This window comes from Acinonyx jubatus, chromosome E2 (assembly GCF_027475565.1).
Source record: "Acinonyx jubatus isolate Ajub_Pintada_27869175 chromosome E2, VMU_Ajub_asm_v1.0, whole genome shotgun sequence".
Classification (NCBI taxonomy): domain Eukaryota; kingdom Metazoa; phylum Chordata; class Mammalia; order Carnivora; family Felidae; genus Acinonyx; species Acinonyx jubatus.
This window is the reverse complement of record NC_069396.1, coordinates 44,659,942-44,685,663: the sequence shown is the minus strand read 5'-3', so window position 1 is coordinate 44,685,663 and position 25,722 is coordinate 44,659,942. Positions and strand designations below refer to the sequence as shown.

At 38.8% G+C, this 25,722-nt stretch overlaps 2 protein-coding genes across 21 annotated transcripts in view; one reads left to right on the top strand and one right to left on the bottom strand.

The window, feature by feature from the left end:
• The window catches only part of LOC106974722 (zinc finger protein 345), a 171,767-nt gene that overhangs the window by 54,460 nt on the left and 91,585 nt on the right, over positions 1–25,722 (bottom strand). The window contains exons 1-2 of one of the 7 annotated variants that reach the window (XM_053210213.1): positions 10,869–12,290; positions 9,362–9,436 (exon numbers count right to left, since the gene is read on the bottom strand). The exons of 1 other annotated variant lie outside the window; for it this stretch is intronic. In XM_053210213.1, the coding sequence (XP_053066188.1) occupies positions 9,362–9,394 (33 nt within the window). In that variant the 5' untranslated portion in view covers positions 9,395–9,436; positions 10,869–12,290. Of the gene's footprint in view, positions 1–9,361; positions 9,437–10,239; positions 10,843–10,868; positions 12,291–25,722 lie in introns of those variants that run through there. 5 more of the 7 variants (XM_053210215.1, XM_053210212.1, XM_053210211.1 and 2 more) reach the window with 5 other exon arrangements.
• ZNF790 (zinc finger protein 790) overlaps positions 18,059–25,722 on the top strand; it is a 29,611-nt gene continuing 21,947 nt past the window's right edge. For 4 of the 14 annotated variants that reach the window (XM_027044741.2, XM_027044742.2, XM_053210224.1 and 1 more), the window contains exon 1: positions 18,061–18,442. The gene's annotated coding sequence lies outside the window, so the exon portion shown is untranslated. The other 10 variants (XM_053210223.1, XM_027044739.2, XM_015071921.3 and 7 more) reach the window with 6 other exon arrangements.

The following is a 25,722-nucleotide window of genomic DNA, read 5'->3' as shown; positions in this document are numbered from 1 at the left end:
AAAGTTTGTGGAAAATCATTTACACTTTTAACATATCTCCCATATGCAACATAACATTACAGAGACAACTATTACCTTTATAGTGAAAAAACATAGTAGATACTACCTTAACCAATTATCAAAGTCAACATCTCCAAATACGGGACAAGTCAACATGAGGTATCCCGATAGGATGCACTGAGAAGGACAGAATCACTTTTGTTGTATTCCTGCCATAAATTTTATAACCTGAATATAAGTATTAGGAACCATAAGACAAACCCTAACTGAGGGACATTTTACAAAATAACTTGCCTACCCTCTTCAAAAATGTCAAGGTCATGAAACACAGAGAAAGAGAAACTCTTCCAGGTAAAGAAGACTACAAAAAGACATGATATTAAATTCAATGATTCAATGTGTGATCCTAGACTGTATCCTGGACAGTGCCTGGGGACAGAGGATGAGGGTAGGGTGAGTTGCTACAAAGAAATTAGGACTAGTGAAAAATCTTGAATATAGACTGTTAAATAACTGTATTGCATAATTGTTAAAATTTCTTACTTTAATAAGTGTACTGTGGTTATATAAGAGAATGCTCTTGTTCTGAGGAAATAACACACTGACGTGTTTAAGAGTAAACAAGCAAACATCCACAACTTATTCTTAAATAGTTCAGGTAAAATGTGTGTATTGTGTAAGTGTGTGTGCACATGTATATATAGAGAGAACAACTGCAAGCACATATAGGAATGATAATGTAAACAGGGCAAAATAAAACTATTGGTGAGTCTGAGTAAAGAGTACACAAGACTACTTTGTATTATTCTTGTAACTTTTCTACAAGTTTGAAATTTAATCAAAATGGAAAAGTTACCCAAAACAAGACATATTATTAATAATTCTCACGTTAAATATGAAACTAAACAGAAATACAAGATACTAGAAATGAAGTAAAAAGGAGAGCAATATATATAAAAAAAAAAACCTGGACATGGGAAAATTACAAAGATAAAAATTAGTAACATTGAACATTAAAAAATAAAATAAAACTGATCAGAATTCAATATTCTAACAAAAGAATCTCAAAAAACAGCAGGAAAGGATTAATGAAGATAAAAACAGACTACAAAAAATTTAATAAAGTATGTAAGATTCACAAAACTCAAGGCTTGCTTTTGAAAAACATGAGGACTGCTGATTAAGCATGTGTGTATACTATATGCTTTAGGTTTTCTCCCAAAACACTGCTAAAATGACCAATGACAGTTTCATATTAATTGCTGGCAAGAGCACAGGTATGGCAGGCATTGTTGACTGCCTCCTTCAAAATCATCCCTCCTCTACTTCCTTGCTACAAGACTGGTTTTGTTTTTATTTTTGATAGCTACAGTACCCAGCAGCTCCAGAAAATGAATCATGATTTGCCTAAGTCAGTGATTAACTCTCACTGCAATCAGAATCAATTGGGTAGCTTTTTTAAAATGTTTATTTATTTTTGAGAGAGAGAGAGAGAGAGAGAGAGAGAGGGAGAGAACAAGCTGGGGAGGGGGCAGAGAGAGGGAGAGGGAGACACAGAATCCAAAGCAGGCTCCAGGCTCTGAGCTGTCAGCACAGAGCCGGACACAGGGCTCAAACTCACAAACTGTGAGATCATGACCTGGGTTGAAGGCAGATGCTTAACCAATTAAGCCACCCAGGCACCCCAATTGGGTAGCTTTTAAAAAATTCTAGAGCTTGAACCCCACTGCAGACAAATTGCATCTCAGTGTTTTTCTTGTCACCTTGTATGAGCTTTTAAGTCATTAGTTCTCAACAGTAGATAGCATTCTAGAATCATCAGTGCTTTTTTTAAAATGATGATGCCTAGGCCATATTCCAGATGAATTAAAATCAGAATTGCTGTGGGTGGGACCCAGACATCAATAACCAAGGTTAAGAATAACTAGATTAAATTAAAAGAAATCATTAATCCTCTGTCCCTATTTGTTGCAAGTGCTTTTTTGCACCTTATGTAGCCATAAGTAAACTAACTAGAAGTGGAGAAACAGGTTCTGTCAGAGACAGCTAGGAGTACTGTGAAGTGAACAAGCTATTGTGAAGTTTAACTTGGAAATATTTACTGAAGTTTAAAATATGTGTACTCTATTGTCCCCGTAATTTTACTCTTAGTATATACCTTAGAGAATGCCTGTACATAAATATTCACTGGAACAGTGCTTGCCACAGTGATAACTATATAACATCTAAATGTTTAAAAACCAAAGAATGACTAAACATACCACAGTACTACAAAATATGGCTTTACGTGAAGCAATTAAAGTGAGATAGTTCTATACTTATGTGAACAATTCTCCACACAGAATAATAAAGCAAATTTCAAAATAGTAACAATAATTACCAAACAACTCACACTAAGTGGAAGTTCTAAGTGAATGTGCTAAGAATCCTGTTCTAAGGATTTTACATGAACCAACTTAAACCTTGGACCAATTCTATAATGCAGTTACTTTCCACATTTTGCAGGATATACTTAGAATTCTTTTCATATAGATAAACTTTTAAGTGACAAAACATTACCACATACATGTGTCCATATATTTAAATGTATAGGATAAAGGTAAAAAGGATAAATAATTTTTAACAGTAGCTACCTTTGGGAACTTTGGATATACAACTGGGATTGGAGACTGTGGTCACATGGAACTTGAGCTCCTCCATAACATATAAATTATTTGTATAAAAAGATATATTCATTGACTATATATATAATTATTACTTAACTAAAAATAAAAGTTAAAAATTTTAGCCATTCAGGCTAAGAGGATACTTGTTTACAAAGGCAACAGTTTATAAGCAAACCACATTCAACAAAAGAGGCTTGATAAAATGGTAACACTATCAGACCATTACAACTCACGACAAAGATAAATGTGTAAAAACACGACAGCTATTCATAAGGTACTTAGGCATGATAAACATGGGTTAAAGGTCAGTGACCATAGTATGATCACATTAAAAAAAGAATTCTAAGTATTTGCTCTAACAATGTGACAGCAATTGTTAATTGGTAGGACTACAGATGACCTTTGTTTTTTTTATTTCTGCTTCTCTGAATTTTCTAAATTTGTTGTAATAATTATTTTGTAATGAAAGGAACAGAGAATACAGCTATCTTCAGAAAAAAGTGACATATTTGATCAGTATTCAAAGATTTGTAAAAGGAAATGATCTAAACATGGCATAGGTACAAGTACAGTTTTTTAAATTTTAAATTAAAAAACTTTCAAATAGAGCATACAGCCTATTTAAATAATATAACACCAAGAAGGTAATGCAAAGTAATGGAAAAGGAAATAAATTATTACTGGATAAAAGACACTGGAACAATACTGAGTAAATGAAAAATAATTGAATTTAGATCCTCAATACACAGCAAAACAAACTTAAAATGGATTAAAAGTTATGTATATAAGAGAATTGAAATGCATAATCCTGGCTCTCAATGATTTACAAGGCATTTGGGGAGCAAAATTTGCCTGTAAGATCCTTCGGAGAATAAGGCTGGATACATCATGCTCCCGGATTTTAAAGTACTGTATATGATTGTTTTGATATAGTAATCAAAAAAGTATGGTATTGGCATTAAAACAGACACACAGATCAATGGAACAGAATACAGGCCCAGAAATAAACCTATGCACCAGAAACCCAAAAATAAACTATGGTCAAAAAGTTTACAACATAGGATCCAAATATATACAAAAAGGAAAGGACAGTCTCTTTAATAAATGGTGTTGGAAAAACTAGACAGCCACATGGAAAGAGTGAAACTAGATTATTATCTTAACACCATATAAAAAATTAATTCAAAATTATTTTACTGGAATGTAAAACCTGAAACCATAAAATTCCTAGAAGAAAACAGAGGCTGTTAGCTCCTTGACATTGGTCTTAGGTATTATTTTTTGGATATAACCCCATAAGCAAAGGCAACAAAAGCAAAAATAAACAAGTGGACGGGCACCTGGGTGGCTCAGGTTAAGGGTCTGACTCTTGATTTCAGCTCAGGTCATAATCTCACGGTTCGTGGGGTCAAACCCCATGTCAGGCTCTGCAATGAGCATGGAGCTTGCTTGGGATTCTCTCTGCCTCTGCCTCTCCCCCATTCGCGCATGAGAGTGCACACACACACACTCTCTCTCTAAATATTTTTTAAAAAGTGGACTATATCAAACAAAAAAAAATCTTCTGAATAGTAAAGGAAATAAAAAGGGGAGAATAAAAAGGGGAGAAAATATTTGCAAATCATACATCTGACAAGGGTATATGATAATATCCAAAATATATAAAGAAAGTATAACTCAATAGCAAAGAACCTATTTTATTTTAAAAATGGGAAGAGAATCTGAATAGACATTTCTCCAAAGAAGACATACAGATGGCCAACAGGTACATGAAATGATACTCAACATCACTAACCATCAGGGAAATGCAAATCAAAACTACAGTGAGATATCATCTCACAATTGTTAGCATGGCTATTATCAAAAAGACAAGGAATAACATGTTGAGGAAGATATGGAGAAAAGGGAAGGAACACTTATACACTATTGGTAGGAAAGTAAATTGGTGTAGCCACTACAGAAAACAGTAAGGACTCAAAAAATTAAAAACAAAATTCCCATGTGAACCAGCAATTCCACTTCTGAGTATCCAAAGAAAATGAAAACACTAATTCAGAAAGACATATGAGACCATATTCACTGCAGCATTGTTTACAATAGCCAAGATAGTTTACAATCTGAGTGACCCATGATGGATGAATAAAGAGATTTTATATTATTATTCGGTCATAAAAATGAGTGAAATCTTGCCATCTATGACAACATGGATGGACCTCAAGGTCATCATCCTAAGTGAAGTAAGTCAGACAAAATAAATACCATATACTTTCCCTTACATGTGGAATTTATTTTTTTTAATGTTTGTTTATTTTTGAGAGTGTGTGAATGGGGGAGGGGCAGGGGGGCACGGACAGAGGATCAGAAACAGGCTCCATGCTGACAGCTGAGAGCCTGATGTGGGGCTCGAACTCATGAACCGGGAGATCATGACCTGAGTCAAAGTCAGACACTTAACTGACTGACCCACCCAGGCACCCCCTCACTTACATATGGAATCTGAATAAAGGCCAACCTTGTAGACACAGAAAATAGTTGATAGTTGCCAGAGACCAGGGGTGGGGGATGTGAAATGGGAAAAAGGGGCTCAAGAGGTACAAACTTCCAGTTGTAAAAGAAAGAAGTCATGGGCGGTTAATAATATTGTATTGCATATTTAAAAGCTGCTAGTAGCGTAAATCTTAAAACTCTTCATCACAGGAAAAAATTATGTATGGTGATGATATTAACTAGACTTACTATGAGGTCATTTCAAGATATATACAAATACCAATACACTATGTTGTACATCTGAAACTAATATAATGTTACATGTCAATTATACCTCAATTTAAAATAAAAGATCCTTTGGGAACCACCAAAAGGCCTTTAGTTAAGGGCTTTAAACTGTAATTGATATAAAGTTCCCAAGAATGAGAAATAGAGAAAGGGAGCTAACATTTACCGAACTTCTGATGTGTACCAAGTGTTCCACACATATCTGATTTCATTCTCAACACTGAGTGAGAATGAGAGCCTCTCATTTGCAGGTTAAACAGCTCACAGGTGGTGCAGCTGAGATCGGAAGCTACATCTGATACCAGAGCCCATACTTTTTACACCGTGTTATTGAGAGAATAGCATAGGTAAAATAATCTGAGATATGGTGTTTCTTTCTTTTCCTGAAGGAGCCAATATTTAAACTAAACAGTTAGTGAGAACAGATGGCAAAGATGCAGAGGCAGAAACTACCTGACAAAGGATAGTGGAGGGTAGTGGGAAGAGGTAAGGGCAGTTATAAAACATAATATGAAGAGAACAGTAAAAGTACCATACAAAACAGAATTGATTGGACCAAAATGTTATTAAAATAAAAATATTAGACAGTAAGCATCTATCTGTATCTAAGTCTATACCTACTTTTTTTAAGATTTTATTTTTAAGTAATTTCCACACCCAACGTAGGCTCAAACTCATAGCTCTGAGATCAAGAGTTGCATGCTCCACTGACTGAGCCAGCCAGGCGCCCCCTTCCTAATTTTTATATCCCTACTTCCTTTCTCTCTCTTTTTTAAATGTTTTTATTTATTTTTAAGAGACAGAGCGCAAGCACGAGTAGGGGAGGGACATAGACAGACAGGGAGACACAGAATCTGAAGCAAGTGGAGCCTGCTTCAGACACAGAATCTGAAGCAACTGGAGCCTTCAGGATCTACAGGATCTGAAGCAGGCTCCAGGCTCTGAGCTGTCAGCACAGAGCCCAACGCCAAGGCTCAAACCGGTGAACCGTGAAATCATGACCTGAGCCGAAGTCAGATGCTTAACCGACTGAGCCACATAGACGACCCAATGTCCCCAGTTTCAAAAATGTATTTGAGACTAAGAATTAAAGAAAAAAAATGTTTTAATAATATACAAAGGTCATAGGTAATAGGTACTCAATATCAAAAACCCAGGCTAAAATTATTGCTAGGATTGATCATTATTTGAAGTGCTCAGATTCCTGGCACTCAATGCAAAAAGGAAATACTATAGAATGGATTATATGATTCCTAATTGCCAGGGAATATTTAAAGGAGATAAGCAAGACCTTGTTGAGAAACAATAAGAAGACCTAAGTCAATTGAGAGGCTTGTATTATTAGAAGATTCCCCAAATTTCTTTTTTTTCCCAAGATTTTAAAAAATGTCTTGGGGTGCCTGGGTGCCTCAGTCAGTTAAGCATCCAACTTTGGCTCAAGTCATGATCTCATGGGTTATGGGTTTGAGCCCTGCATTGGGCTCTGTGCTGACAACACAGAGCCTGGAGACAGCTTCAGATTCTGTGTCTCCATCTCTCTCTGCCCCTCCCTTGCTCGCTCGCTCTCCCTCAAAAATAAACATTAAAAAACTTAAAATGTCTTTTATTTATTTTAAGAGAGAGGGAGAGAGAGGGCAGAGAGAGGGGAGAGAGAGAATCTCAAGCAGGCTCCACACTGTCAGTGCAGAGCTGAATGGGGGGGTGCAATCTCACAAACCATGAGATCATGACCTGAGCCGAAATCAAGAGTTGGACATTTAACCGACTGAGCCATCCAGTCACCCCAAGATTCCCCAAATTTCCATTTATACAATTATAGATACAATGCAATTCAATCTAAATCACAAAAGATGCCTGAGTGCAACCAAGCTATTTCAAAAATTTATATGGAAATGCATAAGAACACAAACAGCCAAGACACTCTTGAGGAACAAAAGAGGACTTGCTCTAAATATTATAAAGTTACAGCGAATAAGATAGCATGATATTGCTGCAAGGAGAGAAAAATAGAGCAATGGAACAGAATATAATCTCCCAAAATACATGTAGACATAGGTGGTCACTTGATTTTTTTTTTACTAAAATGGTATTGTCAATCAGTGTAGAAAGATGAACTTTTCAGTAAATGATACTGGAACAATTGGATACCCACATGGGGGATAAAATGAAATTAAATCACTACCTACAGGAATCAATTCCAGGTAGTGTAAAGACCTACATGTTAAAACCAACGGCTAGAAAGCTTTTAGAAGAGAACATGACAAAATCTTCATTACCTCTACATAGCAGAAAATTTCTTAAACAAGAACTAACTACGAAAAAAGATTCCTTACATTTAAATCCAGAACCTCTATATTCATCAAAAGGCACCAGAACCTCTATATTCATCAAAAGGCACCCAGAATGAAAAACTAAGCCAGAGCAGAAGAAAATATTTAGTCACTATTATACAGAAGATATATACACATATATATATATCAATTGCTATAATCAGAGAAAAACAACCCAATTAAAATTTGGCAAAACATTTGAACAAGCATTTTACAAAAAAGGACGCCCAGGTGGGCAAGAATTGGTGTTACATTTCATTGATAATAAGGGAACTATCAATTAAATGTGATAACATTAGACAACCACCAAACTGTCAAAAATTTAAAAGTATGATGATGCCAAGGGCTGGCATGGATGTGGAGCAAAAGGAACCTTTGTGAACTGCTGATACAAGTAAAACACTTGCACAGTATCTTTAGAGAACAGTTTGACGTTGTCTAGTAAAACTGAAGATGTACAATTTCTATCCCTCAGCAACTTAACCACAATTTTAGTATATATGCTAAAGAAATGCAAGCACATGTGTACCAAAATATGTGCACAAAATACTAGTGGTCACAATGCTTGTTATGACCAAAAACTAGAAGTCAAATATCCATGAAAAACAGAAAGGATAAATAGTAAATTGTGATGTTATCATACAAGATAATATATATATATATATGTATATATATATATATACATATATATATATGTATAGCAATGGAAAAAATTAACTGTAGTTACAGGAAACATGAATGAAGCTCACATTTTTTTATTAAAAAAAACACAAAAGAATGTCTACTCATACAAAGAGAGAAAATAGACATAAACTAAACCTATATGATTTTGGAACGCATACGTAGGTACTAAAATTCTAATGTAAGGCAAAGAAAACATCACAGTGGTTATCACCAGAGGAGCACAGTTATTTGTGATTGTGGAGGGGTACATCAGAGGTTTCTTTAGAGATAGTTGTATTTTATTTCTTAGGTACTCCCTACATGAGTCTTTACAATTATATATTAAACAACACAAATAAGTAGGATATGCTATTTCTGTATCTAATTTAAGAGCAAAAAAAATAAGCCAGAGGCATTCAAAAAAAATACGCACTTCTAAAAATGTTTCAAATATTAAATCATGTGGGAAAAAACTTAAATTTAATTTTATGTAAAAAATGTTGGCCATAATGGTAAATGCTGAATGAATTCAATTTTTAAAAATCACATTTTATATATGTACATAAAACATAGTGGGGAGAAAATACAAAAAAGTAAGCATTGGTTTTTAACTGGGAATGGACATTTTCTTCAAAAGATGTACTTCTGAAATTGTTTAAAATAATCATATTTTACTTTTACAAGTAGGAGGAAACAGTATTTTTTTTTAAGACAGCATAAAGGAAAATTAAACCATTTGACAACTTATAAGAGAAAATCAGGTGTGTGAGGGGTTAGGGTGTGCAGTCACTCACATTTTATCAAAGGGGAAATTCCAGGGATCAAGTCACCTGATGGACAAGAATTTTCAAGAGGAGGAAAGCAAGTCAAGTCCTGACAAAGAAAAGGGGATTCCAGGGAAAAAGGGGAAACAACACAACAAACTACCTTGCAGGAGCCTTGTGGATTTTCAACAGCCATTCTTTCCTCCACTCTGGAAGCGTCTGTGCAAGCAAAGCAGAGCTGGGGAAAAAGAAAGAAGTCAGGAAACACCAGGCTCTTCTGGGAGTCCAGGTCAGCCAACCACCCGTCACCTATACATGTAGGTCAGGCAAGGCTAGGGTGCCTGTTCAACACCAGCATCAAGACAAGAGCAGGGTGACTGTAGTTCTGGGCAGAATCTCTCCCTGAGCTCACAGAGGTCTCCTGGGAACAGAGCGCTGGAGTCACAAAGGCACACAAAGGCGCCCCACAACTACAGTGCTATACGGACACATATTCCCACAAACTCACTCACGCCACGAGGACACAGGCACCCCAAACCTAAACACAACTGGCTGCACATGGTCACACGAGCATACACACTGCAGGAACAGACACAGTCACAATCGCAGTCATAGGCACCCCACACTCTCACATTCCGACTGCCACACTTCATGGGGACACAGTGACAATAACGAATTCACACGCACCCTACACTAATAATATCACAAATACACACACCTTGGGTAAACACAATCACCGATCTCACAGTTAAGGCATCCCATACCCACAGTTCAGCAAATGGTCATAAACACACACACACACACACACACACACACACACACACACAAGAAGACACCCAGTTTTATAAACGCGGTCAAAGAACCCTACACGCGCAAACACCCGGTCACACAATTACCTCATTACACATGAACAATCATAACCGCAAATCAAGCCCCCCTTCCCCGCCCTCACAGTTCCGTACACGCTCACACTGGCACACAGTCACATTCAGACACACACCCTCCTCACAATCTCCCCCTCTCAGTTGGCTCCCCACACACCCTGCACAGGCCAGAGGTTCCAGACACGCCGGCCCAATCCCGGGCTCCGGGCCACCTCACCTACGCCTCCTTCGGTACAGGTAGTACCTCTCTACTCTACTTGGAACAAGTCGAACGCAAGAGCTCCCGCAGCGCCCTGGGGCCGTTTGCTCCAACCCGCCAGAAGATCCCACCCACTGCTCAGGAGAAGGTCCAGTTCTCGCGGGAGGGAGCACTGAGCCTAGAGGCCTCTGGGAGATGTAGTACGAATGCGACAGGTTTCTGGAAAGCTGTCGCCTGGATATCCCAATTTCCCCGAGGCGTGGAGCCCGGACCTGGCCAAAACTGGGCCTTCCCGCTGAGCCGCGCTCCGGGGGCTTCCGCGAGCGTCAGCTAAGGACTCCGTCGACCAAACTGTAGACAGGCTCCTGTGAGCACTCCTGTTGACCATGGCTGGTCCTTGATCTGCAGACCCTAGTTCCGCAAGAATCCCCCTGCCCTTGATACTTAACCACGCTCCTCTTAGTAATCTTTTATCCACTGACTCCCTCATGCCGTGCATTGGATATAAATCCCTGCTATGTTATATACTGACTTGAGTTCAATCTCTCTCTCTCTATTGCAACAATCTTTCATAAAGTCTTCCTTACCTGTTTAACTTGTCTGGTGCAATTTTTCGTTGACACAGCCCTCAGAGCGGCTCTCTCCAGCTTTGGTAATTCACCTGTAACATACTAGGTCCTACAGGCATCCTTCTCAGGCATCCTGGGAATCCCAGTCCTGGCCTTTGCCAATGGCCAGATGGACCAGGCCAAGCTGCCTAAGCTGCCTCCTCTAGAAGCTGGCCACACTTAAGTGTCCTGATGGTGCTCAGAATTCTGCTTTGCCCTGAGTACCAAGATGTTCTTGAGGCAGACTGCTTCGGAACTTGTCGGGGAGCCAGGAGAACGAACCCGAATGTGGACAGGAGCATCTGTGACCAAACCAGCCTGGGGAGTTTGAAAGGGAGAAATCTTCAAGCCCAGTTATGTATTTGAAGGTAGGCAAAGAAAGTGTGAGACAGCGGTGAGATTACATGTGTGACTGGTTGGAGGAGGATAGTTGAGTGTAAGAGAAACTGCATGTGAGTAAAATTGGTGAGTGTGAACAGAGTGGTGGGATCAAGACTATGTGTGACTTCGTGAGGCTAGAGGGTCATATCATGGGCGTGTGAGGTTGGAATAATTGTGTGCATGTGGTGGGGCAAGATTGTGTGTGGATCTGTGGGTAAGTGTGAGTATTTGTGTGATCACCTAAATATAGGTCATCTCAGCATGGGTGGCTGAGATGGTGGAGGAATCTGAATCCTGCAAGCCTCATTTCCTGTTCAAACTAATAATAAGGGCATGTCTTCCTGGAGTTTCAATTTTAAGAGGGAAAAGCTACATAATTTATATAATAAATAACTTGCAGCATTCTTATATAAACACTTAAGATTCCAAACATTTGTTCTGGAACAGAATAACAAATCAGTATGACATTTTAAACAAGGTACATTTTGCTATAGGGGTACCTGTTTTGTCCACAATCTTGCCCCCAGACATTTACTCTTCTCTGTTCTTTGGGAGTCATTGGTAGAGTAAACACTCAGAGACATGATTGTTCAATTCAAACAGGAGCATCAGCCACAACTTAAAGATGTTCAGATGGGGGCGCCTAGGTGGCTCAGTGGGTTAAGCGTCTGACTCTTGATTTCAGCTCAGGTCATGATCTCATGGTTCATGAGATCAAGCCCTGTGTCTTGCTCTATGCTGACAGCATGGAGCCTGCTTGGGATTCTCTCTCTGCCTTTATCTCTCTCTCAAAATAAATCAATAAACATAAAAAAATAATTGATGTTCAGAGGAATCTGTACAGCAATGTGATGCTGGAGAACTAGAGCAACACAGCCATATTAGGCGTGGATAGCTCTCTGTATAATCCAATTTCTGAAAGTAAAGTGCTGTCTCTTTTCCATTTCTGAAATACTTAGAACCTTTACACGGCATAGTAGATTCAGCTTTGAGATGCAAGCTTCAGATATTCTCAACCCTCTGCTATATCATTGTATATGCTCAACCTTTAAGGTAAAATGTTACTTCTTTCGTTCCTCTTTATATGGTAACGTCCTGAAAGGCCCAGGCTCAGTCTGAGTTTGGGGATGGTACTTGAATTAAAGTCTTAGGTCATTTTCCTATATATGGACTATCATATCACCAAACTGAATGAAATCTTTAAGTTGGAACAAGAAGAGAGGCCATGGGTGGTGAATAGAGGAAAGGTAAAGGAGGTTGTGTCCAAGAGAGTGAGTGGAATAAGGCAGAACATAGATGTTCAGTGAGAGAGCTGACGGCCCTGAAATGTTTTTCAGGATTTCCTTCATAGGCCTTACTCTCCTTGAGTTTCAGTTGACATGAACCCTTCTGTCCTCATTGTTCCTCTATCAGTGCCCTCTTTTATTTAAGTAATCCTAGAGGACCATATTCTGTTCATTTTCAGAGTCTACATATGCACTCAGCCCTTCATAAATCTGCAGTCTTTCGAAACTATTATTGTTGCACACTGCAGTTTCTTTTTATTACATTCTGCTTTCTATCTTTCCATTGCTAAAAACTTCAGGGTTATACTTTACATCTGCATTTCACAGTCCTATTTCAGCAACCTTCATCACCTCTCAAAGTTACTAGCTTAGGAACTTAGTAACTTTCCTCCTGGCTCTCCTTTCTGTCAACTTTTTTTTTCACAATTGTTTTTATTTTATTTTTATTTTTTTAATGTTTTTTTATTTTTGAAAGAGGGAGAGAGTGAGCATGAGCAGGGGAGGGGCTGAGAAAGAGGGAGACACAGAATCTGAAAAAGGCTCCAGGCTCTGAGCTATCATTACGGAGCCCCACATGGGGCTTGAACCCACAAACCATGAGATTATGACCTGAGCTGAAGTCAGACTCCTAAGCGACTGAGCAACCCAGGTGCCCCATTTCACAGTTGTTTTTAAAGGAATCATCTCATTGATCTTAAAAATGTAAACAAGGTTATAGTGAAAAAAAAAGAAGTCTCCCTTTCACTATTTCTCTTCTCTACATGTACCTACTGTGGCTAGTTTCTTATGTAAACTACTTTGAGTAATTCTATGACTATACCAACATATCTATGTATATAAGGCCCCTTATCTTTATTTTTCACAAATTTTAATATAAAGCATTTTATTTTTTACTATTATTTCTTAGGAGACATCCCATATTAATACATATTCCTTGTTCTTACGGTGGCATAGTATTTTGTGGTGGGGGAAATGTCATACTTTCATACCATATTCATGAATTTTTAGGATGTGTTCAGGTTTCTACAATTCTAGAATGAATATCTTTATATATTCAGCTTTGCACAGATGTGCAAGCATCTTTGTAATAAATTCCTCTAAGAAGTGCTGGGTCAGAGGCATTGTATAAATATTTGCAATCCACATAAGATGAATCACTTTCCATTCCCACCAAAAAACTTATGAAAGTTCATGTTTCCTGTTCTTGTCAAACACGGTATTTTTGATTTAACAGCTCAATTGACCTATTGAGCCTTTATATGTGCCAGGTTATATTCTAGGAAAGCATCAGTGAAAAAAAATGGCCAAAATTTCCTTTCCTCAAGGAGTTTATATTCTAGTCAGGGAAAGTGGTCAATGAACATGCAAATGAAATATATAGTATTCCAGATAAGAGTAAGCTCTAAAGAGAAAAATAAAGCTTGGAAATGGGATAGCAAGTGCCAAGGGAATTGCAATTTTATGGTTTTTTTTTAATTTTTTAACATTTATTTATTATTGAGAGACACAGAGACATAGAGCATGAGCAGGGGAGAGGGAGAGAGAGGGAGAGACACAGAATCTGAAGTAGGCTCCAGGCTCCGAGCTATCAGCACAGAGCCCAACGCAGGGCTCAAACTCCCAAACTGTGAGATCATGACCTGAGCCGAAGCTGGTCGCTTAACCAACTGAGCCACCCAGGTGCCCCTGTGTTGTTGTTTTTTTTTAAGTTTTATTTATTTAGGTAATCTCTACACCCAATGCAGGGCTCAAACTCACAACCCCAAGATCAAGAGTTGTGTGCTCTTCTGACTGAGCCAGTCAGGAACCCTGGGAATTGTCCTTTTAAATAGAATAGTTAGGAGAAGCCTAAAAAGAAAATATTTGAGCAAAACCAAAAAGAAGAAGCAGTGGCATTTAAAGGTATTTAGACAAAGTGAATTATAAACAGAGAAAACACCAAAATAGAAATGCCATAGGTTGGCTACAAGCCTGGTATATTCAAAAGCAGCAAGTTGGTCACAGTGACAAAGTGAAGAATAGTAGATGAGAAGAAGGAGCTAATGAGGGGACCAATTATGGAAGGTCTTAGAGAGCATTGTAAGAACTTTGCTTATTTTTCTCAGTGAGATGTGAAGGCAATGTTGGTTCTGCACAGAGGAGTGACATGATCTGACTTGCATTTAAAAGAGATCACTTGGGGGTGGGGGTGGGGGTACCAGGGTGGCTCAGTCATTAAGTGTCTGACTCTTAATTTTGGCTCAGGTGATGATCTCACGGTTCATGAGTTCAAGTCTCGCATCAGGCTCTTCACTGACAATGAGCAGCCTACTTGGGATTCTCTCTCTCTCCTTCTCTCTCTGCCCCTCCTGAGCTCTCTCTCAAAATAAATTGATAAGCTTAAAAAATAAAAATAAAATAAAAGAGATCACTCGGTGCATGGCTGATTCAGTCAGAAAACTGTGCAACTCTTGATCTTGGGGTAGTGAGTTCAAGCCCCACATGGGGTATAGAGATTACTTAAATAGCTAAAACTTTAAAAACAGAGAGAGAGACCAGGGTGCTGATTAGAGAATACAGTGTAGGGGAACCAAAAAAAAAAAAAAAAAAAAAAAAAAAAAAAAGGAAGCAGGGAAACTAGCTAATGAGCTGTTGGAATAATCCAGGTAAGAGATGATGGTAAATTGGTCTTGGGTGATTGCACTGGTAGTCATGAGAGGAGTTGGATTTCAGATATATTTTGAAGATAGAGCTGAAAGAATCAGGTAACAGATTTGATGTTGGAAATGAAAGATAAGAACCTAGGCTCATGCGAGTATTTCAGCTTGAGTAACTGAAAACCAGAATTGTTATTTACTGAAATAAAACTATGGAATGAGCAAATTTTAAGGGGTAGATGAAGAATTTTGTCTTTGCTCTCCTAAACCACTGAGACAGTCCATGTTAAAGAGAAACATTTATTTGTTGTCAGTATCTAGATGTCATTTATAACAGTAAGAGGATGAGGGGTGCCTGGGTGGCTCAGTCTGTTAAACCTCTGACTCCTGATATCGGCTCAGGTCATGATCTCATGGTTCATGAGTGCGAGCCCCAACATCGGACTCTCTGCTGTCAGTGCAGAGCCAGCTTCAGATGCTCTGTCTCCCTCTGTCTCTGCCTTCCCCACTCATACGTATGTGCATGTGAGCGCTCTCTCTCAAAAATAAATTTAAAAAAATAATAGTGGGAGGATGAGAATTCTAAGGAAATCTATTAGGGTAAGAATAAACATAGTAACAGATTGCAGTGGGTTAAATTGTGGCCCCCAGAGATATGTCCATATCCTAACCCCGAGACATGTGAATGTGACCTTACTTAGTAAAAGTAATTTTCTTTTCAGGCATAATTAAGAATCTCTAGGTGCATTCATTCTAGATAATCTAGGTGTGACCTAAATCCAATGACAAGTGTCTTTATAACAGAAGATGAAAAGACATACAAGAGAAGGCCATGTGAAGACAGAGTATAGATTGAAGTTACACGGCAACAAGCTAAGGATACCTGAGTCTAGTTAGGATTTTTTTTTAATCTCTTGGGAATATCTTGATTTTTTTTTTCCTTGTATTTTCATATGCCTTTTAATTTTTGTTGTTTTGAAAGCCAGACATTTTGTTTAGGACACTGGTGTGCAGAAAAGTCTTAGCATAGCAGACCTGAGAATTCTTATCCCTGGAAATGTCTGCTTGCACAGTTGGCCCTTGGCTTGCACCTAGAACTTAGATTTCCAGAGGGGATTCACACTATCCTATTTGACAAAAATGGCTCACTATGCCTGTTTGTGTAAATCATATAATTTGTTAAATATCTGCTTTCCTTCTGAAATTCTAGTATGTGCCTGGCAGAGGCTCCCTATGTGACCAGCACACGATAAAAACTCTAGGTACTGAGTCTCTAGTGAACTTCCCTGGTTGGCAACATTTCACATGTGTTGTCAAAACTTGTTGCAGGGGAAATTAATGTCCTCTTTGATTTCACTTGGAAAGGATCCTTGGAAACATGTGCTGGTTTTTCCTGGACTTTGTTCCATGCACCTTTTCTCTGCTAATTTCCCTTTGTATTGTTTCACTGTGAGTTCCTCTAGTGAATCATTCAACCTTGGACAGAGTGTTGATCTTGGGGTCCCATGACACAACAGTAATGAGAAAAATAATTTTCACCCTGAGTGGGCATACATTTTCTTCTGCAAAGTCTTTAGTGTAGAGTTTTGAGTTAATTCAGTTAGGATTTTAAGAACTAAGCAAGATAAATTCATACAATTTGATATGTGCTTATGTAAATTTTAAAGATAGATAACTGACAAGCCAAGATATTTGTGGGGTCCCCTGATTCGATGGGAGCCACCAAATGTGGGGTGACAAGATCTGGTAGAAGCTGACAATGGGGATGGTGAAAGAATTCATCCAAGGCAGAACAAAGGAGATAGAAGTTTATCGAATATACCGCAAGAAAGCAGTGGGCACAAAGGCAAAGCAGAGACTGTCTGCAGTGCGGCAGTGGTGGGAAGCTGTAGTTAATTAAAGAGGGAAAGTGAGGAGGTGTGGTAACTAACTACGGCTTCCCACCCCTTAATTTTCCTTTTATGGTCCCTGTGTCCTGGTGTAAGTAACCCATTGGTCAGCTGGGGCTTATGGATATTTTGAGGTGGGTCACCTAAAGAGCATGTTTATATTCTGCCAGGGGGTTACTATGGGCCCTTCTACCTTACTCAGGTTTCCATTTTTAAAGTTAATTGCCCAAAAGCAGCCTTCACAATATTATTACCCCACCAGCCAGGCAGGATAGTTAGTGATCAGCTGGGGCCTGGGGATCAGAAATATTATATGCATAGGCTGTTTCTTCTTGAGATACCAAATATACTCTTCATTACTATTGAGTTACACTGAACATACACATTCTATGCAGTTGTCTTCAGGTCTTTCCTATTTCACAACAAAAATATTTTAAAGGCAATTATTTTTAAAGGTTGAATTTGAGAGTACTGAAAAAAGTCACTCCATCAGAAAGTTTAGACATACTGTCCATCTACATAACGAGCACAGAGAAAGGGAAGCAAATTTTAAAAGCCAGCAAGTATTAACTTCAGGGGAAAAAAAAAAGGCTAAGACATGAACAACATTTACAAAATACTAATGTAAGCTTGAATATTAATTTAAACCAAACTCTCTAAAGGTAACTGGAGGATGGGAATAAGGTATTTGAGGATGTAAGGGATACTACACCTCATTAAAGAAGCAGCTCCCATGACTTCGCAGATAGGGGACCCTCCTGGGGCCGGGCCCCTTCATCCTACCCCCAGGTCGAGTCTTGTGGATAAGAGATATCCACCACACCTGGCCAATGCTCAGACGGAGATAGTAAGGACTCGCTGGTTACCGGACCATTCTGTCACACCATGTCTATCGGATGCCCAGATAAAGAACTCAACCTGCAAAGAATTACATCCTTCCTCTGAGCGCTGAACTACGTTTCCCAGGGGCCATCGCGTCCAAAGCTACTTCCGGTGAAAGGCCGCGTTGGTTTATTGTCCAGGTTTCCAGACTGGAGCATCCATTTGTGGGGAAGCAGCGTGGAGGCCTGGGTTGAGTCTTGCATTCTAAACGCGGCCTGGAACTAATAGAAGCTCCTGGCCACGGATGTGAACAACTGTGAAGGCGATGGTTTTTGCCCAGGGAAAGGATGTGGGCCCGGGGCCAAGGCCTGTGAATTGAGATCGTGAGATCTCTGAAAGGCTGTCCATGCTCTGACTGCATTTTCCAATGTCCATCATAGCCGAAGCAGCTTCCTGTCCGCACACTGGCCCTTTGAGGACCATAGGAAGGCTTGCGCCCGAGTCCCTGCGGAACATTTTTGAAGGGACCGCAGGGTCAGGTAAGTCTAAGATCCGGAAGCGGAATGACCCTGAGGAGTGCAGTGAGGGCTTAATGTTTTCGGAGTCTCAGGCCTTGCTAGCAAGAGGGTTTGGAAAGGCAGACGGTAGAGAGCTGTATTTGTGTGTGTCCGTTTCCGCGCCAGCGATCTCGATGGGATCTGTGGGTGCCTGTGTGAAATTGGTACGAGATCGGGATATGGGTAATCGCTCAGGAGCGGTAGGGGTGTGTGTGTGTGTGTGTGTGTGTTTGCGTTTGCATGGGCACGATGGTGACGGGAGCTGTACGTGATAGTAATGACGTATTTACTAAATACGTATTTACACACGTATTTAGGTGTGACTGTGCATGTATATGATTGTGACTACATCACTCTGTGCGTGACCATGTGTGTAGTGTAGTAACAGCAGCGGTGGAGCCAGAAACAGACTATTGTGTTTAGTAACAGTCATTCGTAAATGTGTGGAGAGCAGTTTCTGTGGTGGCCGTTAGGTGGATTGGGTAGGTTAGTATAGAATGAGGGGAAAGTAATAGGAGACAGTGTAGAGAACACATTCCAAGAGTTTCTCTGTAAATATGAGCAGGGAAATGGAGCAGCAGCTGATGGGGGCAGAGACGGGGAAATAACGCCTCAGTATGCTGGTGGTAATGAGCCACGAGGGAGGGAAAAAGTTTTAAGGGCAAGAATGAGTGAGCCAAGCCCAAGAATAAAGCAGGGTACTGTAGTGTTGCAGAGAATGAGCCATGAGCTCACGTTTTCAAAAAACAAGGGGAAATATCCTGAGATGTGGTGAGTTACATGTAATCGCAAGGCGTGAAATTCCAACTTGGAGATTTTCTGGAGGAGGGAGAAAGGTCTGAAAGTAATAAAAGCAAGGAGGATACCTGCCCTGCTTCCATACCCAGTGGCAAGAGTCTGGGGGGGTGGGAGAAGGGGATGTTGAAAGCCTTCAGAGTCCTCTGGGGAGAGCCAGGTTTCCCTTAGACCCAAAGGTGAAAGGAATATTCAAAGTGGTTGGAGATAAAAGAGGAGTTTGTTATTAATGAATTATGAATTCCAGAGAGCTACTAGAAAGTGTCAAGAGTTAGAGAGGGATGGGAGGAGGGGACATTCAGCCAGTGGGGAGTGCACTGTCTGAAAAGAGAGATTATCAGGGAATCTAGGGCTTCTTATGATGGACACAGGGACAACATGGACACAGGGGATATTGGTGCTGATATTCTGCTTGGATTCAAGACTGTTGGACAGGAAGTGATGGGGTAGAAAGAGGTGGATTTTTGAGTATCCCTCAGAAAGAGGGGAGCCAAGGATAGAAGCTTTAAAGATGGTTGGGGTAGGCAGAGTAATGCCCCTGCATAGGGTATAATCCCTGGAGCCTGTGAATATTTTGCTTTACAAGGCAACGAAATTAAGTTAAGAACCTTGAAATGAGGGAGTTATCCTAAGTTATCCAATTAGGCCCAATCTAATCAAATGGATTCTTAAAGTCAGTAAACCTTTTGGATCAGAGGGAGATATGATAAAAGAAGAATGGTCAGAGATATGCGAAATTGCTGACTAAAGGCAGGGAGCCAATGCCAGTGGCCTCTAGAATCTGGAAAACATAAGGAAATAAATAATTCTCCCTTAGAGCCTCCAGAAAGGAACACAGCCCTGCTGACACCTTAATTTTAGCCCGGTGAGAACCATGTCTGACTTGGACATGCCTAACTAACCATGCCTAACTAACTGTAATATAATAAATTTGTATTGTTTTAAGCCACTATGTTTATGATAATTTGTTACTCAGAAAACTCATATAATGGTATAGCGTCTTAGCCTTTAGTACTGCGGAGGAGTCTTGAGCCCTATGACATGAAGGGAACTCAGTCCCTATTGATAAAGTTGAGGAATTCAGGTAAAGCACATAGGCCCTCTCTTCACATGTAATTTCCAGTTTTGCTGCATTGTGATTTCTTTTAAGTTTTTAAAAAATATTTATTTTGAAGGAGAGAGCAAGTGAGCAGGAGAGGGGCAGAAAAAGAGGGAGAGAATCCTAAGCAGGCCCCACACTCAGCTTGAAGCCCGATGTGGGCTGAATCTCACCATTGTGAGATCATGACCTGAACTGAAATCAAGAACTAGATGCTTAACCAACTGAGCCACCCAGGCACCCTTGCACTGTGCTATTTTTTAACTTTGGAATTTAATGAACTTTTCCTTGTGATCTAATATATGGCCAGTCTGTAGTTACTTACTTGTTTTCCACTTTATTTGTCTTTGATTGATTAAAATGTATTAAAATACTCTATGAATGAAATTTTATCTTATATAACCTATAACTTCTGCTTTAAGTTGCTTCTGTGAGTTGATATATGAGATATTCATATTTATTTTTATCATGAATTTTAGGCTTTTGTATTTTAGAATGCCCAAGATCATGGCCCCTGCTTATTATTTTTTATTTGCATTTGCCTTTTCTGTATTTCTCCATAATTTGTACAATGAACTTAAAAAAAAATTTTTTTTAATGTTTATTTATTTTTGAGAGTGCACATGAGCATGGGAGGACAGAGAGAGAGGGAGAATCTGAAGCAGGCTCCAGGCTCTGAGCTGTCAGCACAGAGCCCAATGCAGGACTCAAACTCACAAACTGTGAGATCATGACCTGAGCCGAAGCTGGATGCTTAACTGACTGAGCCACCCAGGTGCCCCTGTAAAATGAACTTTTTATTTGAGTTTATCATATATAGTCAAGTGTATACATGATAATACAAGCAAAACTGTACAGCTTAAGTGAATTACCACAAAGGGAACACCCATAAAATAAAAGCTCAGATAAAGAAGTAAAACATTACCTGCACCCCAGAAATCTCGCTTGTGCTTCTGTTCAGTCAGGAGCTCCCCAAAGTAACCACCATATATTGTCTGTTTTTTAACTTACACATATGTAGAATCATACAGTATGTAACCTTTTTTGTTGGCTTCCTTTGTTCAACATTTTGTCTGTGAGATTCATCCATATTGTGTGTTCACCTTGCTAGGTGCATGTTCCAGTGCATGAATACACCAACTGTATTTGTCTGTTCAATAATTGTCATAGTATTGATGCACATATGTTTTGTTTCATGAATAATGATGCTAGGAGCATTCTTACACTTGTCATTTTGGGTTCATATGTATCCATTCTTTTGAGTCTATTTCTAGGAGAAAAATTGCTGGGTCATAGTGTAAGCGAATCTATTTAAGCAGATAATCTCAGTTTTCCAAAATAACTGAACTCATCAACAGCGTGTGCAAGTTCCAACTGCTCCCCTTTCTCATTAACACATAGTATTGTCAGACTATAAAATTTTTGTCAGTATGGTGGCTATATACTGGCATTGCAGTGTGGTTTTCTTAGACTAATGAAGTTGAATGGTTTTGTTTTAATGTCCATGGACTATTTGGATATCTTGGGAAATGCTTGTTCATGTCCTTTTCCTTTCCTTTTGGGGAACTGTTCAAATTTGGGGGAGCTTGTCTGTCCTTTTATTGTTGATTCGTGCAAGTTCTTTATTTAGCTTGGATGTGAATCCTTTGTCAGCCATTGTATTGCAAATATCCTCTAATCCATGGTTTGATTTTCACTAGTTCTTTTCTGATTAACAGAAATTGCTTTTTAAAATGTAGTTTTATTTAAAAAATAAATAAATACAAATCAAGAAGTAAATTGTAGTTTTATTTATTATCTTTCCCTTTGTGGTTTGTACTCTCTGTACCCTATTTAAGAAATCTTTCCTGGGGCACCTGGGTGGCTCAGTCAGTTAAGTGTCTGACTTCGGCTCAGGTCAGGATCTCACAGTTTGTGAGTTTGAGCCCTGCGTCATGCTCTGTGCTGACAGCTCAGAGCCTGGAACCTGCTTCAGATTCTGTGTCTCTTTCTGTCTCTGCCCTCCCCTGCTCATGGGCACTCTCTCTCTCTCTCAAAAATAAAATACACATTAAAAAAAAAAAAAGAAATCTTTGCTTATCCCAGAGGCATGAAGATATTTGTATCTTCTATATTAATATCTTTCACATTTAGGTGTACAAACCTTCTAGAATTGATTTTTGTGTATGTTATAAGGTAAAGATCAATTCATTTCCCCCTTATAGATATTCAATTGACTTGGCATCATTTGTTGAAAAGTCTATCTTTCCTCCCTGATAATCTCTGCTCTGAAATCTACCTTGTCTCATATTAATGTAACCACTCTAGCATCCTTTTGATTATGATTTCCATGGTATATCTTTTGCCATCCTTTTACTTTTAACCTTTTTATACCATTATATTGCAGATAAACTGACATCTTGAAAATAATCAGCCTTTCATCTCATAAATGTGATAAATTCCTCCATTCATTCAGATGTTCTGCAATTTCACTCTATTGTTTGTAGTAATTGATGCAGAGGCCTTGTACTTATTTTGTTAAATTTATAAGTATTTGAAAATTTTGTTGCTATTGTAAAAGCTGTTATTTAAAAAAAATTTTTTTTTAATGTTTATTTATTTATTTTTGAAGGAGAGAGAGCATGAGTGGGTGAGAGGCAGAGAGAGAGGGAGACAGAATCCAAGGCAGGCTCTAGGCTCTGAGCTGTCAGCACAGAGTCCGATGCGGGGTTTGAACCCATGAGCAATAAGATCATGGCCTGAGCCGAAGTCAGACGCTCAACCGACTGAGCCACCCAGGTGCCCCAAAAACTGTCATTTTAAATCTAACTTTTAATTTCCTAATTTTTACTTGTAAGTTGAAATGTAGTTGACATTTTTCTCTCTCTGACTTCATGTTTTTATTCTTTAATATTTCTGTATTTCTACTAATGACTTGGCTGCTTTAAATGATATCCTTTCTCTCTCAGTTATTATAAATGAGGCAATCAGTGAACTTGTCTCTTTTCCATTTTGTAAGCTTTATCCCTATATTAGTTATTGCTGTAAAACATACTACCCTAAAAATCAATAAAACTGTATTATCTTAACACCATTTTTGCAGATCAGGAATTTAGGAGTGGCTTAGCGTGGAGTCTCTGGCTTAGTGTCTCACAAAGTTGCAGCCAAACTCTTGGCCAGGCCACAGTCATCTGAAAGCATGACTGAGGCTGGAGGATCACTTTCTAAGATGATTCCCTCACTTGGCTATTGGCAAAAGACCTCAGTTCCTCTCCATGTGGACCCCTGTAAGGCTGCTATAGTGTCCTTGTGACATGTCATACAGCTTTCCCCAGAGCAGAAAGACAGCAAGAGTACGTACGGTAGAAGCCATAATGTCCTTTTTGACCTATCCTCCTCCATCGTTCCCACAATATCTTCTTGGTACATAAATCTGCTCTATTCAATGCAGGAGGCAACTACACAGTGTTAATACCAAGTAGTAGATACCTTTGGGGACCATTCAGCATACTGGTACCATAATCTCCATCTTATTTTTTAATTTAGATTTGCTTTTAAATGTGTTCGGCAGTAACGCCGAATATGTCCTCCAGTAATTTAGAAAGCACTCCTGGGAACAATATTCCCTAAGTTCATGCAGCATAAAACTTTTTATATCCTTTATACTTGAAGGACAGCTTGGCTGCATATAAAATCTTTGACTCTGGGGGCCCCTGGGTGACTCTGGAGGCACCTGGGTGGCTCAGTTGGTTAAACGTCCGTTTTTTTGCCTTGGGTCATGATCTTGCAGCTCCATGATCACGCAACTTGTGGGTTCTGGCCCCCTGTGGGGCTCTGTGCTGAGAGCTTGGAGCCTGGAGCCTGCTTCGGATTCTCTCTCTCTCCCTCTCTCCCTCTCTCCCTCTCTCCCTCTCTCCCTCTCTCTCTCTCTGCCACTCCCGACTTGCACTCTGCTTCTCTCAAAAATAAATATACATTAAAAATTTTTTTTTTAATTCTTTGATTCTATCATTTATTTTCCCACAAGTATACTGGAGAGACTAACCTCACTATTTGGGGAACTGAATTTAGTGGAGAAGTCTAATGACAACTGAATTTCCTTTTTCTCATGGGTAACTTGATATTTTTATCTTGATTTCCTATGGGTTTTAGCCTAATAATTTTATTAAGAAATGTTTATTAAGAAATGTTTATTAAGAAATTTTATTAAGGCTCAAAATGAACATTTTGAGTCCTTTCTCTCTGCATATGGGGTGTCTTTTCATTATGTATATTCATGCTTTATTTCAAGAAATTATTTTTTAATGTTAAAAATGTAGTTTTTAATATTTGTTCTCTTCCTTGATTTGGATTTCATCTGTAGGGATCTGCTTAGTTACAGGTTGGATTGTCTCTGACTTTCATTGTTTTCTTCCAATAATTGTTATCTCTTTCTTTGTTTCATTTTGTTCCATTCACTAATTTCTGTATTCTTTGTCCATGCTACACTTTCTATATTTGTCATACCTTGTGCTTCTTGTAGTTTATTCTTTGTTCCTAAAGTGGTTTTGCCTGTGTTCTCTTTCATACTTGAATTCTACTAACTCTTGTATATAGTCTATTCATCATTTCTTCCCCATTCCTGAGATCATTGTAACATTTGTGCATGTAGTCTTGCCTCAGAGCTGTGATTGTATCATCAAATATTTTTTTACTCATAGTGGAATGTTAGGTAATACTTCTAACATTCTCTGATTTTTTTTAGGCAGTTTTCTTTATACTAATGGGAATTCTGGCATTCATTTCAAACATATCTAACAATATCTTTGGACACAGTACTTCTGATTTTTTGTGTGTGTTTGTTTGTTGGAATGTGATAGATTACCTCAGAATAGCTGTCACTGGTACTTTCCCCTGAAAAGGTAGTTTTTAGGTTCTTCTGCTCAAGAGTTCCCTCCTCTGTTACTGCAGTAGAAGACAATTTCTTTAAAATATGGTTCCTCTGAACAACCAGGTTTTCTTTGTTGTTCAGAATGTAACCTGGTTCAGGAGGACTCCTACTATCAGTTCTGAGTTCCCCAGTGCCTTCTCTGCTGCAATTAAAGAATACAGCCAATCCCCCAACTTATTTGATGAGGCCAGTATTACCCAGATACCAAAACTAGGCAAAGCATATCTCATAAGAATGAGTTTAAAAATCCTCAACAAAATACTTGCAAACCAAATCCAGCAACATATAAATGCACTCATACAATATGACCAAGTGGAATATATCCCAGCATTGTCTGAACATCCAAAAATCAATTAATGTGATACATTACATAAATAGAATAAAACCCAAAAATTACAGGGTCATTTTAATAGATACAGAAAAAACATTTGACAAAAGCCAGTACCTTTTCATTATAAA